Here is a 20,619-nt window from a genome sequence, read left to right as displayed (position 1 = left end):
GTTTCATATCAGGGATGCAGGGATGGTTTAACATACGCAAGTCAATAAATGTGATTCACCAACAAATATCACATGATCATCTCAATAGATGCAGAAAAAGCATTTGACAAAATCCAGCATCCCTATATTATTAAAACTCTCAGCAAAATCGGCATACAAGGGACATACCTTAATGTAATAAAAGCCATCTATGACAAACCCACAGCCAACATAATACTGAAAGGCGAAAAGTTGAAATCATTCCCTCTGAGAACTGGAGCAAGACAAGGATGCCCACTCTCACAACTCCTCTTCAACACAGTACTGGAAGCCCTAGCCAGAGCAATCAGACAAGAGAAAGAAACAAAGGGCATCCAAATCGGTAAAGAGGAAGTCAAACTGTCACTGTTTGCTGACAATATGATTGTTTACCTTGAAAACCCTAAGGACTCCTCCAGAAAGCTCCTAGAACTGATAAATGAATTCAGCAAAGTTTCTGGATACAAGATTAATGTACACAAATTAGTAGCTCTTCTACACACCAACAGTGAACAAGCAGAGAATCAAATCAAGAACTCAACTCCTTTTACAATAGCTGCAAAAATTAAAATAAAAATACAATACTTACGAATACACCTAACAAAAGAGTCGAATGGCCTCTACAAGGAAAACTACAAAACACCGCTGAAAGAAATCACAGATGGCACAAAGAAATGGAATCACATTCCTCGCTCATGGGTGAGTAGAATCAATACTGTGAAAATGACCATACTGCCAAAAGCAATCTACAAATTCAACACAATCCCCATCAGAATACCACCATCAGTCTTCACAGAATTAGAAAAAATACAGAATATGAATACAGAATCTGTATCAATGTCAAAAAACTATGGGCCACAGGTCAACTCCAGTCTTGTGCTGGTTTTCTGTCAGCCCATAAGCTGAGGATGGTCTTTACATTATTAAATGACTGGGGGGAAATCAAAACAAGAGTATTTCATGACAAATTAAAATTCTATGCAATTCTAATTTTAGTGTCCATAAATAAGGTTTTATTGGAACACAACCATGCTCATTCATTTATGTGTTATCTGTGGCTGCCTTCATGATACAATAACAGTTGAATCGTTGCGGCACAGATTGTACAGCACATAAAATCTAAAACATTTACTATTTGATCTCTACAAAAGTCTGCCAGTCTTGGTTCTATATTATTATCTAGCTAACAAAACTAATTCAAAATCACTTTATTGATTTTTCCTACTACCTAATAACAAACAAGATTAAAACTTGCAATTACTTAATAGTATTACACAAGATCCATGTTGGTAACAATGAGGGGAAGAAAATAGGACCTGGTACTCTTATTTTGTTAAAATATCTATGCTTGACTTTCATTTCAGGCCATGATGGACTAACAAAAACAGTATAACTTGTTGCTGTTTAAAAAAACTAGACAACAGGACAAATACATGAAACAACCATTTTTAGACATTGACCTCTAGAGGAGTGTAATCCCTAAAAGAAGGGAAACAAATGAGATGAGCCCTAGGATGGCCACAGCTTTCTACTAAGAGGCAGTTTATAGACTGCAGTACAAAGGAATCTAATCAGACCTCAGCTTCCTTGCTGACTGAATTGGGATATATTTTAACAAGCTGCTGGAAGTAAGAGAAAAACTAGCAAAGAATATGAAGCAAACGAAGAAAAACAAGAAGAAAAAGAAGAAAGAAGAAAGAAGAAGAAGAAGAAGAAAACAATGCAAATTAAGAAATTTTATTTATTTACATAAAAGAAAGGCAATTATAAAATACTATTTGGCCTAACAGTATCTATTTACTGGATCAAGAGATAACTTAATTTAAAAATACAGAAGTAAAGCAAAGAAACAACTAAGAACCAAAGTGGCTTCCACCAGGATTGGAAGAAGGTCTGGAAAGAGCTCACGACATTGTTATTATTTGGTATAGGCAGGCCTAGCGCTACTTGTATGTAATACGTTGATTAAAAAGAAAAGGAAAAAGCATACACTGCTTTGATTCAAAGCTATTATTAAAAAGTGTAAATGTTTGAAAGCCTTTCTAGCATTGGGAAATAAAGCAAAACTCTCCTACTAAATCAGATTTTCCTATCAGTAGTCTACAAACTTCCAGAGTTCATGATGGTAGCCTGCAAGTTTGTTATCACTGAATGCCATAAAGCATGTTTCAACTTTTATCTTTTAAAATTTCCATAATCACTTATTACTATTCTTAGTATTTTCATGGCTTTTGAATAATTTCTATTTTATCTCTAATTATGTTCACAAGTTGTTCCCTACACACAAGTACCTGGCCAAGGCAGTGGGTGGACTGAACACCAAGCTACACTCTGATCACTGAGATGAATGTCCTAACCCAAGGCTACTATTTAATTTGTACAAAAGCATTAACAGGACTGCATCTGCCCGAAGGAGACATCTTTTTCTAACTCCACGAAGGCATCATACAGGCTCAATGCAGCCCTTTTAAAAATGTTTTTAAATTCTCAATTTTGTCCATACTGTCCCACTTTTAAAATTCTTAATATACTATTGTGCTTTCCCTTCTTTTTAGATTGGCCTTCCTAGAGGCTACCTATTAACTTTTTTCAAAGAATAAATTCTTGGGTTTTTTCTTAAATCATTTCTATTTATTTTTTATTTTCTATTTTAGTAATTTCAGTTTTTTTAATCTATCCTTTGTATACCGTATCTACTCTATGTTATGTTCTCTCTTATCTCTTTTGTGTTACTATTGGCTAATGCCACAGACATTACTAATTATTAATAAATAGCTATACTAATTATAACTTAATTTTCTGTTAAATCAAAGAATGACACACAGATTATTTACTATTTTGGAGTAGATAGGAACATAATAAATACTATAAGATTTTTCTATGATTCACTGTGATATAGCAAGTGTTTTTCTTTTCTTTCCTTTTTTTCAGTACTGTGGAGTTTCACTCAACTAATTTTATTTCTCTTCCTCATCAATCTTCATTAACAACTGTCTACTATAATTATTCTACTCAGAACCTCTTTGGTACCTGCATATTTACACACTATGAAATTGAAAACTGTATTTTCAGTTTTTCTAAAATCACATTAAATTTGATTTCTATCTTCAACAATTTGTTATGCATTCTACAATATGGTTAATTTTAAAATATGTACAAGGAGAAAATTTACTTTGGGTTTGTATTTTTTCCACTTAAAATGTTTTCCCTTTAAACTGAAAATATATAATTGTGTGATGTTGTCCCTCCATCTAACCCTTCCCCCTACAAAAAAAAAAAATCTGGAAACAGAACATGTATGAATCCATCCCTCCAAGACAAAACCTAAGTCTCAAATGCTACTGAACAGCATAAGGACTCAATATTTTTCATATGCAGTAATATTTCATTTTCCCCTTAAATTTAACAACAGAAAAGGGAATTAAATGCTAATAGTAGAGTTAGTGAGAAAAAAAAATAATGAGCATTTGAGGGAATAGAAGCAAACTGGGGAAGGAGAGAGGCTGCTGCTGGGTCATTCTTCCCTCTCTAAGGAAATCAATTAGTTGTGGCTTCAGTATCTGTTACAGAGCCCTGTTCAAAGTTTGAGATAGTCTATGACATAATTCTTCATCCCAAAATTAGATCATTAATAAATATACAATCATAACTATCCAAAACAACTTTACAATTTCTCTAAATTATTATACTTGAGAAAATACTGTTCATAAAACAATAAAAAAAATTTTTAACTACCCCAGAAAGCATTGAGAATTAAACACATCCTATAGTCATACGAGTGGGTGTTTCCTATTCCATGACTGAAGCCTACAGGTCAACACTCCTAGCTAGGATAATACCATGCTAAAGATTATTTTTGTGGTAAACAAATAAGGCTTACAGATAGTAGTCATAAATAGTATAGCTTTTTCTTTGGCAAAGTTACAAATGGTAATAGGATCCCAAAATAATGGCTATAGCCTCAGAACGTTCTCTGGATGCCTAGATTGCACTAGGCCCTATTCAATACCTCCATATTTCTATACTTTTCCTTTGAAGCACCGTCAAAGGACTGTAATTATATATTTGTATAATTAATCTTATTTGTATGTTCTCTTTCCTGACAGAAAGCTTTTATAAGGAGTATATGATGTCTGAATTAAGATCTCAAGGATATACAGAAGGTAACTACAAGAAAAATATTCTAGGCAAAGAAAGACTGTGTAAAGGCACTGAGGCAGGAGGGAAAACAGCTACTTAGGACGTCAAGACAAGAGATGATGGTCATCTTAGTGTGGTAGATACAAAAAACAAAGAGCAGAGTTAAGAAATATTTAGCAGGTAAAATTGACACCATCTCACGATGAATTTTATGTGAGGTATGAGACTAGAGAACAGATAGATTCTGTATGCTAATACTAGTTTTTATTTATACATCATTTGCTTTCATTCATTTTTGCTTAAAATATTTGCTCCTATAGTAATACTCTATTTCAAGAAATAAGCCCTCTAGTAACGCCTAAGATGATATTTCTAACTGCACAGCACAGAAATGAGCGATACTTTAAGGAGGGTTAAAAAATACAAGCTGAACTGTATAGAAAAGAGGTACATCTATTGACCACATTTACGTGGCTGGGGAAAAACTAGCTAAATGACTAAAAGGAAATAATACTTTTGTACACCTACTCTGTGTCAAGCAAGACTATACCTCAAGTAAAGTGTGCCTACAGTAACACGGCAAGGTAAATAGAATAAATGCAAAGCTACAATAATGTTTACTTCAGATTTAAAATATTTGACCTAGAAAATTGAGAGTGCAAAGGCCTTCTACAAAGAAGGAACTGCAAAGTATTCGTTGAGTAAAGGTCAAATCTCACTGTTTAAATATTAAAAGTAAACCACAAGCAAGTTTTTTATAGTCTTGTAACTTTTTTTCTGTTGTACTATGCTTACGGGATCGACTGCAGAGATTGGAAAGCTAAAACATTTTTTAAAAGACACAGTCTAAGAGTTCACATATTCTGGGAATCACAGCAATGACAAGTGAACTTGTGAACACAGTGAATGATGCACCCAAGAATCAGATCTAAAAGACAGTGTTAAAGCAGTAATTGAATATGGTCAAACTACTACTAGAAATACTTCAAATAACTAGTCAAGTACCTGATTTATATACAAAATGAACGTATCTATTTATTAATGTTTCTCTATGGCCCTTAGTTAACTCTTCAATTTCTTTAAAGAGAATGTCCGTAAATCCTCTCTACGTACATGAACAGGGATCAAAATGCATTTTCCTTCCTTACCAGCAGTGTAGACAAAATTTTAAAGCTACTACACCATTAGGCAAAGATTATTTCATTCTTTGTTACAAATGTTGAGCTTAATTTCCTGCATTATCTTTTCTTATAAAGTACAGAGCTAAATTCCTTTAGATTAAATGTATACATAATGTGACTCTGTTGAAGAATTATTAACAGGCCCAAGTTATGGAAGGGAAGATTAGGACTAACATATTAAAGAATTAGGATTAGATTTTTCCTGATATAAAACTAGCAATATCCAAAACTCAGTGAGACCTCATACCTCAGTGTTCAAGCACAAGTTAGATGGAGAAGCTATGTGGTTGGCTTAATGTTAAAATAAAGAAGCTGCACTTGTGTGATGGCCAGACTAGATGATGTCAAAGATCATGGATCATTTTTAAGATTTACAATAAAATATTATAGAGAATAAAATAAAGACATTGATGAAACAGGTATTTCAGTATGTCTTGGTTGTCTACAAGATGCCAAATATTACTCTACGTACTAGATATGAACTGAAAGAATAACTCTCGTCCTAAATACTAAACAGTTCACCCTCTAAAGGAGAAGAGGGATAAGCAAACTAATAATTAAAAGTGCTGATGGTTTTTCACTAAAGCCAAAATTATATTCATAGATATACGAATGAAGAGATTTACCTTATTCCTGTAACCTAATACTTCCAACAAACGAGCTAAGCAATGAAAGAATTCTTCCCTGTTCAAGCATTCTATGCATGGGGTTTTCTTTTCTCTCAAAGAGCAAAATTTCCATCAGAAGTATTACATGATTTTCCTCTAGAACACCAACAAATCTCCAAAGTAGTAAACAACTTTGTATTCCATTCTAATTTCTAAAAAAACCACTTCGAAAGGTAATCAAGGCCCTGGATCTGATGGAATAAATTACTTTAGTTGCAGTAGAGAATTCTTTCAGAATTGTTGGCAAAGATTTGTTTTTTATATATATATATACTTAGTAAAGCTTGAACCAGATGTGCAAATGTGCTTGAACCTTCTCTGCAGAGAAGATGAAAACATACCTTTCTGGTCAAAGAATCCTTAGGAAAAAAAAACTTTCTATTTGAAGTCTCAAAGGGCTAAACAGTTCCCCAAAGAGACTAACAAACAGAAATTATATTTTGTATGATACTTCAAATACTAATCTACTGAGTACTGAAGTCCACTGCTCAAAGACAGGAGGAGCTAGAAATTTTAAAAACATGAGTAATATCAGAGTCATGTGCACAAGAGATGAGATATAGCCTGTCAATTATTGTGTCATATCCTCAAAACCGTAGGAGAAATGTTATTTAACAGAATATCGGCTTCAAATTTTTTCCTTCTGTTCCAAGCCGCAAACCAGCTCAAACATTTCAAGGAAGGTTTCCCTATGTGGCTCCTTTTGCTTGCCTGAGATACTTTGAAAACTGATTTTACATTAAACAACTGCACAGGATAATGGAAAAAGCACTTCACGTTAGGAGGTGTATGGAATAAAATCTTGTGGGACATGGCCAACCTTAGTCAAAAGATAAGAAGAAAATGGTCATTTCATTTCATAGGGTCAGCAAAGCTTGACTACAAGAAGTAACACAAAAATCTCAGGCTTAGGTCTATTCTTTTACAAGAGTGTGGTGTGTGTGTGTGTGCACGCATGTGTGCGCGCACACACACACACATATATACTATCATATAACAGCAAGGTATATTCTTACTGGTTAGGGTCCCACACTTTCTGATCCATTATTCTGTTAATTGTACAAAGATCCCTCCTGCTATGGAGGGACCTTAACCTGCCTAAAACAGTTAATTTCCCTTAGATGGTTAAGTAACTTTGCAACTCTGAGATTAAGAAATAAATCAAACTTAACCTTATAATGCGTTTAGGTAAAAGTATAGTAATAGCTCTACAACCTTTTTTGATATAAAATTTATTTCACTTTAACACAGGAAACACATTTTTAATGGCACTCACATTCATTTATGACTTGTTCATTATAACTTTTTAAGAATGTGTGTTTGTCTTTTTGAAGGTATTTGAAACCTTAAGTGAACAAGCTATACAAAGCTAGTAACAGCTTAAAATTTTATAATTTAATTAAGCTAACCATGAAAATGGTAAAGAATTTTAGTCTGATATATTTATTAAAATAATTGAGTAATTTGCTAAATTTACCAAGAGTATTTAATGCTTAAGGAAGGGCAGGTTATTTAAGCTAATAAATTTAATAAATATGCTAATTAAAATTAAGTATTCCTTCCTATACTCACACATATTTAATGCCCTTCAGATATTTTAAAAATCTGATTATCAAAAAATACTGTTTTTTCTATTCTAGAATATATGATAATCAAAGTAAAATAGAAGAGTATTTATGATTCATATTTTCTTCAATAGGCCTAATATTTAAAGAGAGGGACAAAGGCAGAGATGGACTGTCAAAAGATCAAAATGGCACAATGGTCTCTTAGTCCCATCAACTGGAAGTCATTCTAGCGGCCTCAGCACTGCTCCCATGAAGCTTGTGCTACCAGGCTGTGGAACAGTCACGTCACTACAGTTGTCTGAAACGAACAGCATTTGATATAAAGAAATTTTTCCTACAAAGATAATTTTTCAACCAACCAAATCAAAGGGAAAAAAAAATGCCTGTTCAGGAATCCCCTGAAGTCCAGCCACAGCTTTAGAACCTTTAATAAAACTGACAAGTGCCAGGAAAGAAACAGAAATAAATGAGAAGGTGGTAACAAGTGTACACACATATATATAATTTGAAAAGATACATGCCATAGAGGATACTTTAAGATTCTTCGAGGTTTCTGACAAACATACTCTTACCAAATGATCCAGCAACTGCATTCCTTGATATTTACGCAAAGGAGTTTTTTGTCTTCTTGTTTTTTTGTTTTTTGAGACAGAGTCCCTCACTGCTGCCCAGGCTAGAGTGCAGTGGCATAATTGCAGCTCACTGCAACCTCCGCCTCCCAGGTTCAAGGAATTCTCCTGCCTCAGCCTCCCCAGTAGTTGGGATTACAGGTGCCTACCACCATGCCCAGCTAATTTTTGTATTTTTAGTAGAGACAAGGTTTCACCATGTTGGCCAGGCTGGTCTCGAACTCCTGACCTCAAGCAATCTGCCCATCTCAGCCTCCCAAAGTGCTGGGATTACAGGCATGAGCCAGCGCGCCCAGCCTACCCAAAGGAGTTGAAAACGTCTATCCACACAAAAAAACTGCACACAGATGTTTATAGCAGTTTTATTTATAACTGCAAAAACTTGGATGCACCAAGATGTCCTCCAACAGGTGAATGAAAAAGTAAAATGTGCCACCTACAGACCACGAAATATTATTCAGCACTAAAAAGAAAAGAGCTATCAAACCGTGGAATGACAGAGAGGAATCTTAAATATATATTAGAAACCAATCTGAAAATGCTACATACTGTATGATTTCAATTACGTGACATTCTGGAAAAGGCAAAACTATGGAGAATAAAAAGATCCGAGGTTGCCAGGGGTTAAGGGATAGGAAGGCATGAACAGGTGGAACACAGAGGATTTAGTACAGTGAAACTACTCTGTATGATACTACAATGGTGGATACATGTCATTACACATTTATTCAAACCCAGAGAATGTACAATACCAAGAGAGGACCTTAATGTTAACTATAGACTTTGGGTGATATAATGTGTCAATGCAGGTTCATCAATTGTAACAAATGTACTCCTCCGTTAGGGGCTATTGATAATGGGGGAGGCTGTGCTTATGTAGGAGCAGGAAGTATATGGGAAATCTGTGTACCTTCCTCTCAATTTTGCTGTGAACCTAGCACTGCTCTAAAAAATAAAATCTTAAAAATAAAAATGTCTTTGAGGTTTCAAAAATGGAAAATGTTGCAACTACATGAGAGGATTAGAAAGCAGCCATAATGAAGAAGGGTGATGTCTGGCACAAATAATAAATAGCACAGGTAAATGTGAAAGAGACACTGGTTATGTGTAAGACAGTCTTGGAGGTAGGACTGGAAAATGGGGCCATACTGTGGAAGGCTATGCTGCAGGAAGACCTGGTACTCACGGTTAGCACCAATAAACCACTTAAAGTTTCAGAGTACAAAATTAGTTAACCACAAGGACACCTGAAAACAATAATTTGGCAAAAGCATGTAAGATCAGCTTCACAGTATACCTAGTTCTAGCTATTCTCCCAGTCCCTACTTTTTAATCCTACCAGTAATTTCTCACTCTCCATTTAATCTGTGTGAGAAACTTTTTAGGTACCACAACTCAGTGTAAACAGCCATTTTCATAAACATACTCTGTATAATGTTATCTAAGTCATGAATGACTTCAGCCTGAAGAAAATTCTAGGAAAGTTGACTTGATACATTCTCATCTCCTCCCACACTGACAGTAAATTATGTAAATTAATCTTTGAGAACAGACCTTTAAAATCATTTACAAACTTCATTATATCCCAAACCTGATTCTCAAAAGAGCTGCTGACTTTGTCCTTAACCATCAAAAAGAGGTATCATGTAAACAGAAGTATTTTCGTGGGTTTAAATCCTTGCCCTGCACTTATTAGTTGTATACCTGGACAAGTTACTTAACCTTCTGTGTCTCAGTTTCTTGATCTATAAATCTATAATAATGACATGGACTATCTCAAAGGATACTGTGAAAATTGCATGAGTTATTTTGGGGGAAGGGGGAGGATTTTGTTTTTAGTGTTTTTATTTTTATTTATTTATTCATTCATTCATTTTTTAGAGACAGGGTCTCACTCTGTCATCTAGACTGGAGTGCAGTGGTGCAATCATGGCTCACTGCAGCCTGGACCTCCTGGTCTCAAACAATCCTCCACCTCAGCCTCCCAAGTAACTGGGACTACAGGAGCACATCACCACACCCAGCTAGAGTTATTCATATACATCCAAATCTGTCATGCAGAAGCTGAACTCAGCTGTTCAACTTCTATCTACATTTATGCCTGTGATTATTTCATGCGGTATCATAGATTTAAATATCACCTATATGTTAATAACTCCCAAATTTCTATCTCCAGTACAAAGGACTTTTCCCCAACTACCCAATTCTATCTTCTCCCTACTCCCAACCATCCAACTGCCTACTTGACATCTCTACTTGTTCCATATCTAACAGGCATCCAAACTCATATCCAAAACAGAACCTCTGATTTGTCCCAAAACCTATTCTTCCTCTTTCTTCCACGACTCAAATAACGGCTATTTCAGCTGCTCAAGCGAAAAACCTTGGAGTCCTCTTTGCCTCCTCTCTTTATCCCATTACCCACCCCCCACCTAAACCACCATAAAAATCCTGTCAGCTTTTCTTTCAAAATATATACGGCAAGTATTTATAAAATACAAAATGCAATCACTTCTAACCATCTCCATAGCTACTATCTATCTTGGTCAAAGCCACTATCATTTCTTATCTGCATTATTACAAAAGCCCACCTCTACTTCAGATTCTGCAAACCGTTCTTAATAGAGAATCCAGAACGGTCCTGTCAAAATATGTTTTCTGCTTAAAACCATTTCATAGTTTCTCACCATCTCAGTCAGAAAAAAAAAAAAAAAAAAAAAGCCCACCTCCTTACTATGACTTTCAAAGCTTAACATGATCTGGCCACGTATAGTCTCTCTAACCTGTATCTCCTACTTAACCTCTCTCATTTACTCCACTCCAGCAACACTGGTCTCCTTGCTATTCTTCCTACACATCAGACATATTTCCATCTTTGGGCCTTTAAATCTGTTCCCTATGACTACAGCACTCTTCACTCAACTACACAGAAATTCACTCTTCCACTAACTACAAGTCCTTACATAAAGTCCTTACACTTTTTCAAGAGAATTGGCCTGTGCATCCCAAGCCACCAACCCACCTGTCACTCAAAATTGCCACTACCTTGCCATAGAGTAACTTTCTGATATACTGTATTATTTTTTAACTTGCTTATCATTTTTATAATTTGTTTCCCTCCCTACCCAAATGAAAGTTCCATGCAGGTAGGTGTTTTTATTTGTTTTGTTCACTAACAGATAGATGAATTAATCATAGACCAAAGTAATTTTTTTTTTTTTTTTTTTTTGAGACAGAGTCTCGCTCTGTCGCCCAGGCTGGACTGCAGTGGCTCAATCTCAGCTCACTGCAAGCCCCGCCTCCCAGGTTCATGCCATTCTCCTGCCTCAGCCTCCTGAGTAGCTGGGACTACTGACGCCCGCCACCACACCCAGCTAATTATTTTTTATTTTTAGTAGAGACGAGGTTTCACCATGTTAGCCAGGATGGTCTCGATCTCCTGACCTCATGATCCACCTACCTCAGCCTCCCAAAGAGCTGAGATTACAGGCTTGAGCCACCACACCCAGCCAGTAATTTGTTTTATATGAAATGAGTATCTAATTCAAGTTCCTCATTCTGAAGGAGACAAGTTAAGGAGCAGTCTGACTCATACAGAAGCAATCAGTAAGCAGCACAGTCCAGAATAAAAGCAGGTCCCCTTGGTCTCAGCCTGAGGCTTTTTTCCACTAGGGCACACTGATAGAATGTAAGAGAATACATAGAAAACTAAATTTTTTTAAACAAGCATGCATACACAGAAACACACAGACACATCTCACATTAAAATATTACCACTGCCAGCTGGGCACAGTGACTCACATCTATAATCCCAGCACTTTTGGAGGCCGAGGGGGGTAGATCATTTGAAGTCAGGAGTTCAAGACCAGCCTGACCAACATGGTGAAATCCGTCTCTACTAAAAATACAAAAATTAGCCAGGCATGGTGGCATACACCTGTAGTACCAGCTACTCAGGAGGCTGAGGCACAAAAATTGCTTGAACCCGGGAGGCAGAGGTTGCATTGAGCCAAGATCACGCCACTGTACTCCAGCCTGGGCAACAGAGCAAGACATTGTCTCAAAAAAATAAATAAAACAAAATATTACCACTGCCCAGTAGGAGTGTTATACAAGGTAATTTTCTCCAAACTTTTATTACTTACCTCTACCCCAGATTTTTTTGGTGTCTGTGTTACAGTTTCTTTGAATTTATTTGCCTTTTCAAGTTGAGCTTTAAGTTGTTCAGCTAATTCCTTCAAAAAGAAAAACAAGTAAAATATGTGCAATATGTAGTTTAATTCTTTACAACAAAATGTTCAAATTTATACAACAGAAGGAAAGACAGTATAACCAACACTCATGTAGCCACCATCTAATTTCAACTACCAACCCACAGCCTAGTGTATTACTTTTTAATGAACTTATCTCAGTTACAAACTCCTTGAATGCCTGTGATGTGTTTATGCTTCAAAGATAAATAATTACAAGGACATATATTTTGGAGGACACAGATGAAGGAAATACATAACCTTAATGACATTTTAATAATTACTAAATATTATAAAAGTTCAATACTTTCAACTTCAGTTATTGGTAACAAAAAAGCTATCACAAGATTTAAAATGTTACCTTCTTTATTGCTGATAATTTGGACAAAAATTCTGAATATATTTCATTTTTACTCTAGGAAACTTACAGAAATTTATATAAAACAACTGTCATATAAAGCAATAAACCATGAAGTAATAAATTAAATAAGTAGATTTATGTGACATGCAAAGAACAGCAAGCGCCACCACAGTGCTCTTCTTGAACACAAGAACACATATTTTACCCTTTTACCTAGATGACCTCTCTTTCACTATTTTAACTAATTCCTCCGTACTTTCAAAGCTCAAACTTTATTTTCTTGCTATCGTTATTGTTGTTTATTTTCCTTATCAATTTCTAGGATGAGTGGAAATTCAGTGTTTCCAAGGATCAGATTCAAAGAGAGCAGCATATGCAAGATATGCCCTTTATTAGACATAACACAGAAATATCTTGCTTGGTTACCATTTGTTCTACTACAGTACTGTACTAATAGTTTGCCAAAACATAAGATTACCTAAAGATCCCTTATATTTGGGTTTGAGATGAGTGCATACATATGACCATGACCGAATCTATTCTATCAAGATGTGGAATATCTGGCTGTGCTATTCTGCTATGTGCACTTTAATATATACATCTCACTGTATATTATTTTAATATGCATGTGACAATAAATGAATGGACGAATGGATAAATGCAGCTCTTACCAAATCATCCCTATTTCTTACAATTCTGAGGTAAATTAGTCGTAAATCAAACATTACTACAGGAATTAAATGAGTTAGCCTACACAAAGCATCTAACACAGTATCAGGCTATCAGGCACAGCACATTTACTGAAAACTTGAATGACTTAATCCTCCTTTTTTAGGTTCCTAAGTAATTTGGAAAAGTAAAAAACATTCTTAAAAATACATGACAAAAATGAGGTGGAAAAAGTGACATCTTTAATCTCCCTTAAATATGCTCAATGAGTTAGAAATGCAGGAAGAAAGCAAATAACAAAGTAAAAAAAGAAATTTAAAAGCATGAAGTTCCTTAGGATCTTAAATTTCAGAGATCTGACAGAGAAAGTAGATCATTTATTTACAAGTAGGCAGATAGTACTGTTCATAGAAAGGTTCCAGAATTTTTTTTTTGTTTTTTTTGAGACACAGTCTCACTTCGTCGCCTAGGCTGGAGTGCAATGGCATGATCTTGGCTCACTGCAATCTCCATCTCCCAGGTTCAAGCGATTCTCCTGCCTCAGCCACCCCAGTGGCTGGGATTACAGGCACACGCCACCACATCAGGCTAATTTTTGTATTTTTAGTAGAGATGGGGTTTCACCATTTTGGCCAGGCTAGTCTCAAACTCTTGACCTCAAGTGATTCTCCTGACTCGGCCTCCCAAAGTGCTGGGATTACAGGCCTGAGAATTTCTTTAAGGAATCAATAATCAACAGTTACTTTCACAGTGTGCTATATCCACACTACTAAGGAACTTCTAAAATTACTCATAAGAAGTTAAATATTTGATCACTATTCTCCAAAACAACATCTAAAAGTCTTACCATATTCCCCATCATCTCTGCTTTGATAATCTTGGCTCCCAACTTGTTCTTCTCATCAACACTCAGGATATGAATGGACTCATGCTCTGGACTTCTATTGGAACAGGACAGATTAACAGCATATGAAATATAGGTGTAATGCAAGCAATAACATCAAAACTCAAATGTTATTTTAACTGACCTCAACAAAGCATTCAGCACCAATAGGAGATCATGATTGTAATACATGTAAATTAAACTAAATGTTCTTCCAAAAATTGATAGTTTAAAATTCTCTGTTACAATGCCACAATCAACTATGGCAGTTATAACAACTGATCAAAATCTCAATAACAATGGGATAAATAGCATTTATCAACTCTTCTTATTTAATATCCCCATGCTCGTTATTTCAAAAAGGAAACAAACAAAAAACTAAAACCAGGCCATAATTCTATACATCTTTGGAAACTTTTCTCATTTGACATGATAAGTTGTTAATAATCTAAGAAACTATATTTAACTGCATTCAAAGAATAAAAGCAATGATCATGTGCTTTTTTGTAAAGTCAGTCCAGAAAATAACATATAGTCAAATAATATAAACTAGTTTAAAACTGATACCATGTGCCAAACCTATACTATGGAAGTCTCACACAAAAAAAGAAACCGCCAGCCAAGGTCAGATTTCCCTAGCTAACTGCCTTAAGAAATAATTCAAGGCTACAGAGCAGGACAGTGACCTCAGTAAAGAGCCTGAAGGACTTCTGAGTAAAGGAGACATAGCCAGGAGTCCAAGAATTCCAAGGCAGCTAGAATTCACAGAACAGAGTACCAAAGAAGAGAAAGCTGCACCCTAAGAAAATCCCAGAGAACTGCACAGGGTTCCCCTTGAGTACTCAGCAAGAAACTACCTGCAGTCAGGGAAAGAACCAGCTGAAAGGATTGGAGGGAGAGTACTTGGCACTCCTGGGAACTGCATGTTCAGTCGCACTAGCCAGACTAGGAAACCATGTAACTCAAAAAGCACTAGACACAGTATTAACAGTCTTGCTTCATTAGTGGGAAACCGCATGCCCTAGACTAAATGCTGCTCTGGGCCCACCTAAAAAAATGTTAAAACGAAAGTTAAAAGGATCAAATGGTTTCCAATTAACCATATTCCAGAACAGAGTTCAGGAGTATTTATAGAAATTCAGAAATGTCTAGCACTCAACAAGGTAGTCTGTAAAACTTAGTATCTAATCAACGATGATCAGACAGGCAAATAAGTAGAAAAACACCCATAATTAGAACACAATGCTATCAGTCAAAATCAACCCAGAATTGACACAGATGTAAAAAACAGCAGACAAGGATACTAAAAGTGATTATTATAACTGTGTTCCATATGTTCAAAAAGTCAGACACAACAAAGATATAAAAAAGATCCAAAATAAACTTTTACAGATGAAAACGACAATGTGTGAGATAAAAAATATACTGCATAAGATTAATGGAAAATTAAACTGCAGAAGTAGAGTTTGGTGAACTTGAAGCAATTTTCTCCATGAAAAATGGAACACAGAAAAGAATCTGTAAAAATGAAAACAGCATCAGAGGGCTGTGGGGCAATCTTAAGTATCCCACCATACATGTAACTGAAGATAACTATTTTAAAAATATATTTGAGGTTTATAAAAAGTATAAGTAAAATGTATGACAACACTAACAGGAAAGAAAGAGAGAAATGTAAATAAACAATGATAAAGTTCTCACACCATTCAGGAACGGCATATCACTTGAAGATAGACTATGGTAAGTTAAAGGTGTAGTACACCATCAAAGACAAAGCAACCACTATGCTTTTTTAAAAAAATTACAGCAACCAAAGAAATGAAAAGGAATCATAAAAATAATCCAAAACAAGTGACAAAAAGAGGACGAAGCGAACAAAGAACAGATGGGAAAAGTAGAGAACGAACAGCAAAGTTACATATTTGAACCTAATTATATCAATAACATTACATATAAATGGTCCAAATACCTAAATTAAAAGGCAGAAATTATCAGATTGATATAAAAGCAAAACTCAACTACAAGAAATGTTCTATAAACACACAGACATAAGTATGTTAAACATAAAAGGATGGAAAAAGATATACCATGTTAATGCTAGTCAAAAGAAACTTGAAATGGCTACATTAATATCAAACAAACAAGATTATGGAGAAAAAGTATTACCAGGGACAAAGGTCATTTCATATGAAAAAGGAGTCAATCCAGCAAGAGCGTTTGAATACATGAGCAAAAACTGAAAGAAGAGAAATAAACAAATCCACAATTACAGCTATAAATTTCAATACCTCTCTATCAATATTTGATAGGATAAATATAACAGTCCTCCCTTATCTGCAGGAGTTATGTTCCAAGACCCTCAGTGGAAGCCTGAAATCTTGGATAGTACCAAACCCTATCTATAGCATTTTTTTTCCTATATATACATACCTATGTTAAAGTTTGACTTATAAATAAGACACAGTAAGACACTAACAACAACAACTAATAGCAAAATAGTACAATTACAACATTATACTGTAATAAAAGTTATATGAAGGTGGTGCCTCTTGCAAAATACTGTAATATTTTCAAAGCATGGTTGACCATGGGTAACTGAAACCTCAGACAGCAAAATCATGGATAAAAGGGGACTACTATAAACAGAATCGGCAAGCACATGGAAGACTTGAATAATACCATCAACTAACACGCCCAAATGGACATTCATAGAACACACCACCCAACAAGAGTAGAAAACACATTCTTTCCAAGTACATACAAAATATTTCCAATATACACCATGTTCTAAGCTATAAAGACAGTCTCAATAAATTTAAAGGAATTCAAGTTATATAAACTATATTCTTTTATCACAATGAAATTAATTAGAAATCATTAACAAAAGTCTCTGGAAAATTCTCAACTACAATATTTGGAAACTAACACACCCGTAAATAACCCATCGGTCAAAAATAAGACCAAAGGAAAACTATACAACACATGTCCGAACTGGTGGAATGCTGCTAATTTAGGGGGAAATTCATAGCACTAAATATTTATATTAGAAAAGATCTCAAATCAATGACCTCATCTTACACCTTAAGAAAGCAGAAAAAGAGCAAATTAAAACAAAGTACAAATAAATTCAAAAAACAATAAAAATCAGAGTAAAATAAATAGAAAATAGAAAAACAATAAATTCAATGAAACCAAAAGCTGATATTTAAGGCAATAAAATTGATAAACCTACAGCCTGACTGATCATAAAACAAAGACACCTAAATTACTAATAGAGAGGTAACAGCACTACACGTTGTAAGCACTTTACAAAAAGATATCCAGATGGCAAATAAGCACATAAGAGATGTTTGGCATCAGTAGTCATTAGCCATTAGGGGAATAAAAATTAAAACCACAATGAGCTACCACCACACGTCCACTAGAAGAGCCAAAATTTAAAAGACTGACCATTTCAAGTTCTTACAAGGATCTGGAGAAACTGCAACTCTTATACACTGTTGCTGATCATGTAAAATGGTACAATCACTTTGGAAAACAGTTTAGCAGTTTCTTAGTATTTAAACATACAGTTACCATATGATCTAGCTGCTGCTCTCCTAGGTATATTTGTCCAAGAGAAAGGAAAGCATATGTCAATACAAAGACTCGTACATGAAAGTTCAGAATTGTACATAATTTATAATAGCCAAAACCTGGAAACAATCTCAATATTCACCAACGGGAGAATGGAAAAACAAATTGTGATGTACCCACCAATAGTATATTACCCATCAACAAAAAGGAATGGACTACTGACATATGCAACATAAATGAAGCTCACAATAATTATGCTGAGTGAAAGAAGACAGACCAAAATAAGAGTGCATAACGTATGATCCCATTTACATCAAACTCTAGAAAATGCAAACTACAGCTGACCCTTGAACAACACAGGGGTGAACTGCCCTGGTCCACTTATACACAGATTTTTTTCAGGCAAACGTTAATCAAAAATACAGCATTCATGTGATGCAAAAACTACAGAGTGACATTTTCATACGTGTGGGTTCCAACTTGAGTATGTACGACTTTGGTATACTTGAGTGGTCCTAGAACCAACTCCCACGAATTCCAAGGGACAAATGTAGTCTATAATAAAAGAAAGCAGATGTGGTTGCCTAGGAGTGGAGAGCAGGGGTGTGGGAAAGCAGGAGAGAGAGATGATAAAAGGGCACAAAGGCTTTTGGGGGGGTGATGGTTTAATGAGAATACATGCATTTCAAAATATACCAAAATGTACACTTTTGTATATTTGCAGTTTACTATATGTCAATCATACTTCAAAGTTTTTTAACCCTCAAAGGGAGTAATACATTTTAAAACTAGAGTATAACTAATTTGTCATAATCTTAAATATAAAGGATATATCTGACATTATTAGTTTTCCTGAATTCCCAGATTCCATAATACTCTATGAAAATTAACCTTAATCATATTTTCTACAAATTTGGTTTTCCAAATCAAAACATGATCTACTAACAATATATGGAAATTATTTTTAAATAATTAATTCCTCTGGGAGGGGAATCTTTTAACAGATAGACAGCATTGGAATAAAAAAAAACAATCTCTACAGAAAATCTATAGTAGCCATTTCTTCCCATATTGTTGAAAGGAAAGACAATACTCTGGTGTTTAAAAAATCTAAAATATGTGAGGTAAAACAACACTAGAAAGTAACATATTTTCATTCCCCTCATATTCTTTCAGTCTACATTTTAAAAAACAATTAAAATGAACAGTAGGGACACTGCATTCATGTAAGCAGGAGAACATTATTGCTTTTTATAAGCATCCGTGGGCTGAGTTATTGCTTCTTTTATTAGTTGTACTTTTTTGTATGGAAAATATTTTTCAGTACTTTTTCAAATTAAATGCTAAGGTACATGTCATTTTCATTGTATTGCAAATGTAATTTACCAGAATTTCTGGCAATCTAATCATATCTCTCTTTTACTTACTAATCAAAACAACTTTTCTCAATTTGCATTCTTTCCCATTCAACTTTCCAACATTCCCTGCTTTAAAAACTTATGTTTATTATGTGGAATTATAGATATTATATTTTTACATGTATGTATAATGCAAATTAAATAACCACAGTTCGTGCCCTTTCTAAAGAGCACCAGTGCAATTATTCCCCTATGAAGTCGCTTTCTCCAGGGTCCGTCTCTCAAATTCTTGTTTCCTAAGTGAGAAACTTCTTGGCTTCTTTTTCTTCTGCTATTTGTACCTAACCAGGTTTTTCTTTCCAACTAAAGTTATGTCTAGTTCCTCCATTTCTCATCTCAATATCAGCCAACTGAGAAACCAAAGAATCGAAGAAAGGTTCTTTAGGATAAGGAAGCGATTTACCCAGTATTTCTACAATCTTTTCTGTTATTCCAGTAGATGCTTACTATAATCCAGATGTAGAACAAGTTCACACATAATCTTCTATTGAGCTCCATATCCAGAAATAAGTCACCTTGCAAGCAACCTTAAGTCTGATAGGATCAGAAGAATCAAAGACCAAGACATCCATCAATCCATCTCCTTCTCTCAAGGAGAAATGTTTCAGGACTATCAACACAAACTACTATATCAAATGTCAATATGGCAATAGATTCACGCCTACTAATAGATATGACCAAAAATAAAAGTATAAATACCTAAAAACAGGGTACTAATCAAATTCTCAGTTTCTAATGCAAGCTTCTCATGAAGACCTAAAAGTTGTTTCTTTATAATACCAACACCAATCATAACTGACACTCCATATATAGCTCAAGAGGATCACAGATATTCTGGGAATCATGTGTCAAAAAAAAAAAAAAACACTGGCATTAAGTCATTAAGAAAGAATTCCTAAATTTTCTCCCTTGCCACCTACAATCTGTAGCCACACTTTTCCTTTTGTTTTAACTATTTCCACCCAAAGCTAATCCTTCTACTTTTATAAGTAAACTGGACCCCACATTCACCCGCATTAACCTCAGGGATCTTGCTCAGTTGCCCCATCTATCATCTGCCTATCTGTCTTGCTTCTTCTAAAATGGATACTGACTCTTTTCCATTAAACATGTTCTAGTATAAATACACTTTCCATCTCTGCCATTCCATAACTCTTAATAATTTAGTCTACTAAAATCTGGCTTCTATACCCTCTTTTATGTAAAAAAAAAAAAAAAAAAAAAAAAAAAAAATCCCAGATTAAGTAGCCAAAGAAGT

The 20,619-nt window shown here is 34.9% G+C and overlaps 1 protein-coding gene across 1 annotated transcript in view; it reads right to left on the bottom strand.

Annotated features, from left to right (window-relative positions):
• CWF19L2 (CWF19-like 2, cell cycle control (S. pombe)) overlaps nucleotides 1-20,619 on the bottom strand; it is a 119,591-nt gene that overhangs the window by 64,553 nt on the left and 34,419 nt on the right. Inside the window, exons 9-10 of the mRNA XM_011984756.1 lie at nucleotides 14,332-14,425; nucleotides 12,350-12,439 (exon numbers count right to left, since the gene is read on the bottom strand). Of these exons, the coding sequence (XP_011840146.1) occupies nucleotides 12,350-12,439; nucleotides 14,332-14,425 (184 nt within the window). The remainder of the gene's footprint in view (nucleotides 1-12,349; nucleotides 12,440-14,331; nucleotides 14,426-20,619) is intronic.

The sequence above is a fragment of the Mandrillus leucophaeus genome, unplaced genomic scaffold (genome assembly GCF_000951045.1).
Source record: "Mandrillus leucophaeus isolate KB7577 unplaced genomic scaffold, Mleu.le_1.0 Scaffold273, whole genome shotgun sequence".
Classification (NCBI taxonomy): Eukaryota; Metazoa; Chordata; class Mammalia; order Primates; family Cercopithecidae; genus Mandrillus; species Mandrillus leucophaeus.
The sequence above is the reverse complement of the archived record's forward strand: the minus strand, read 5'-3'. Positions and strand labels throughout refer to the sequence as shown.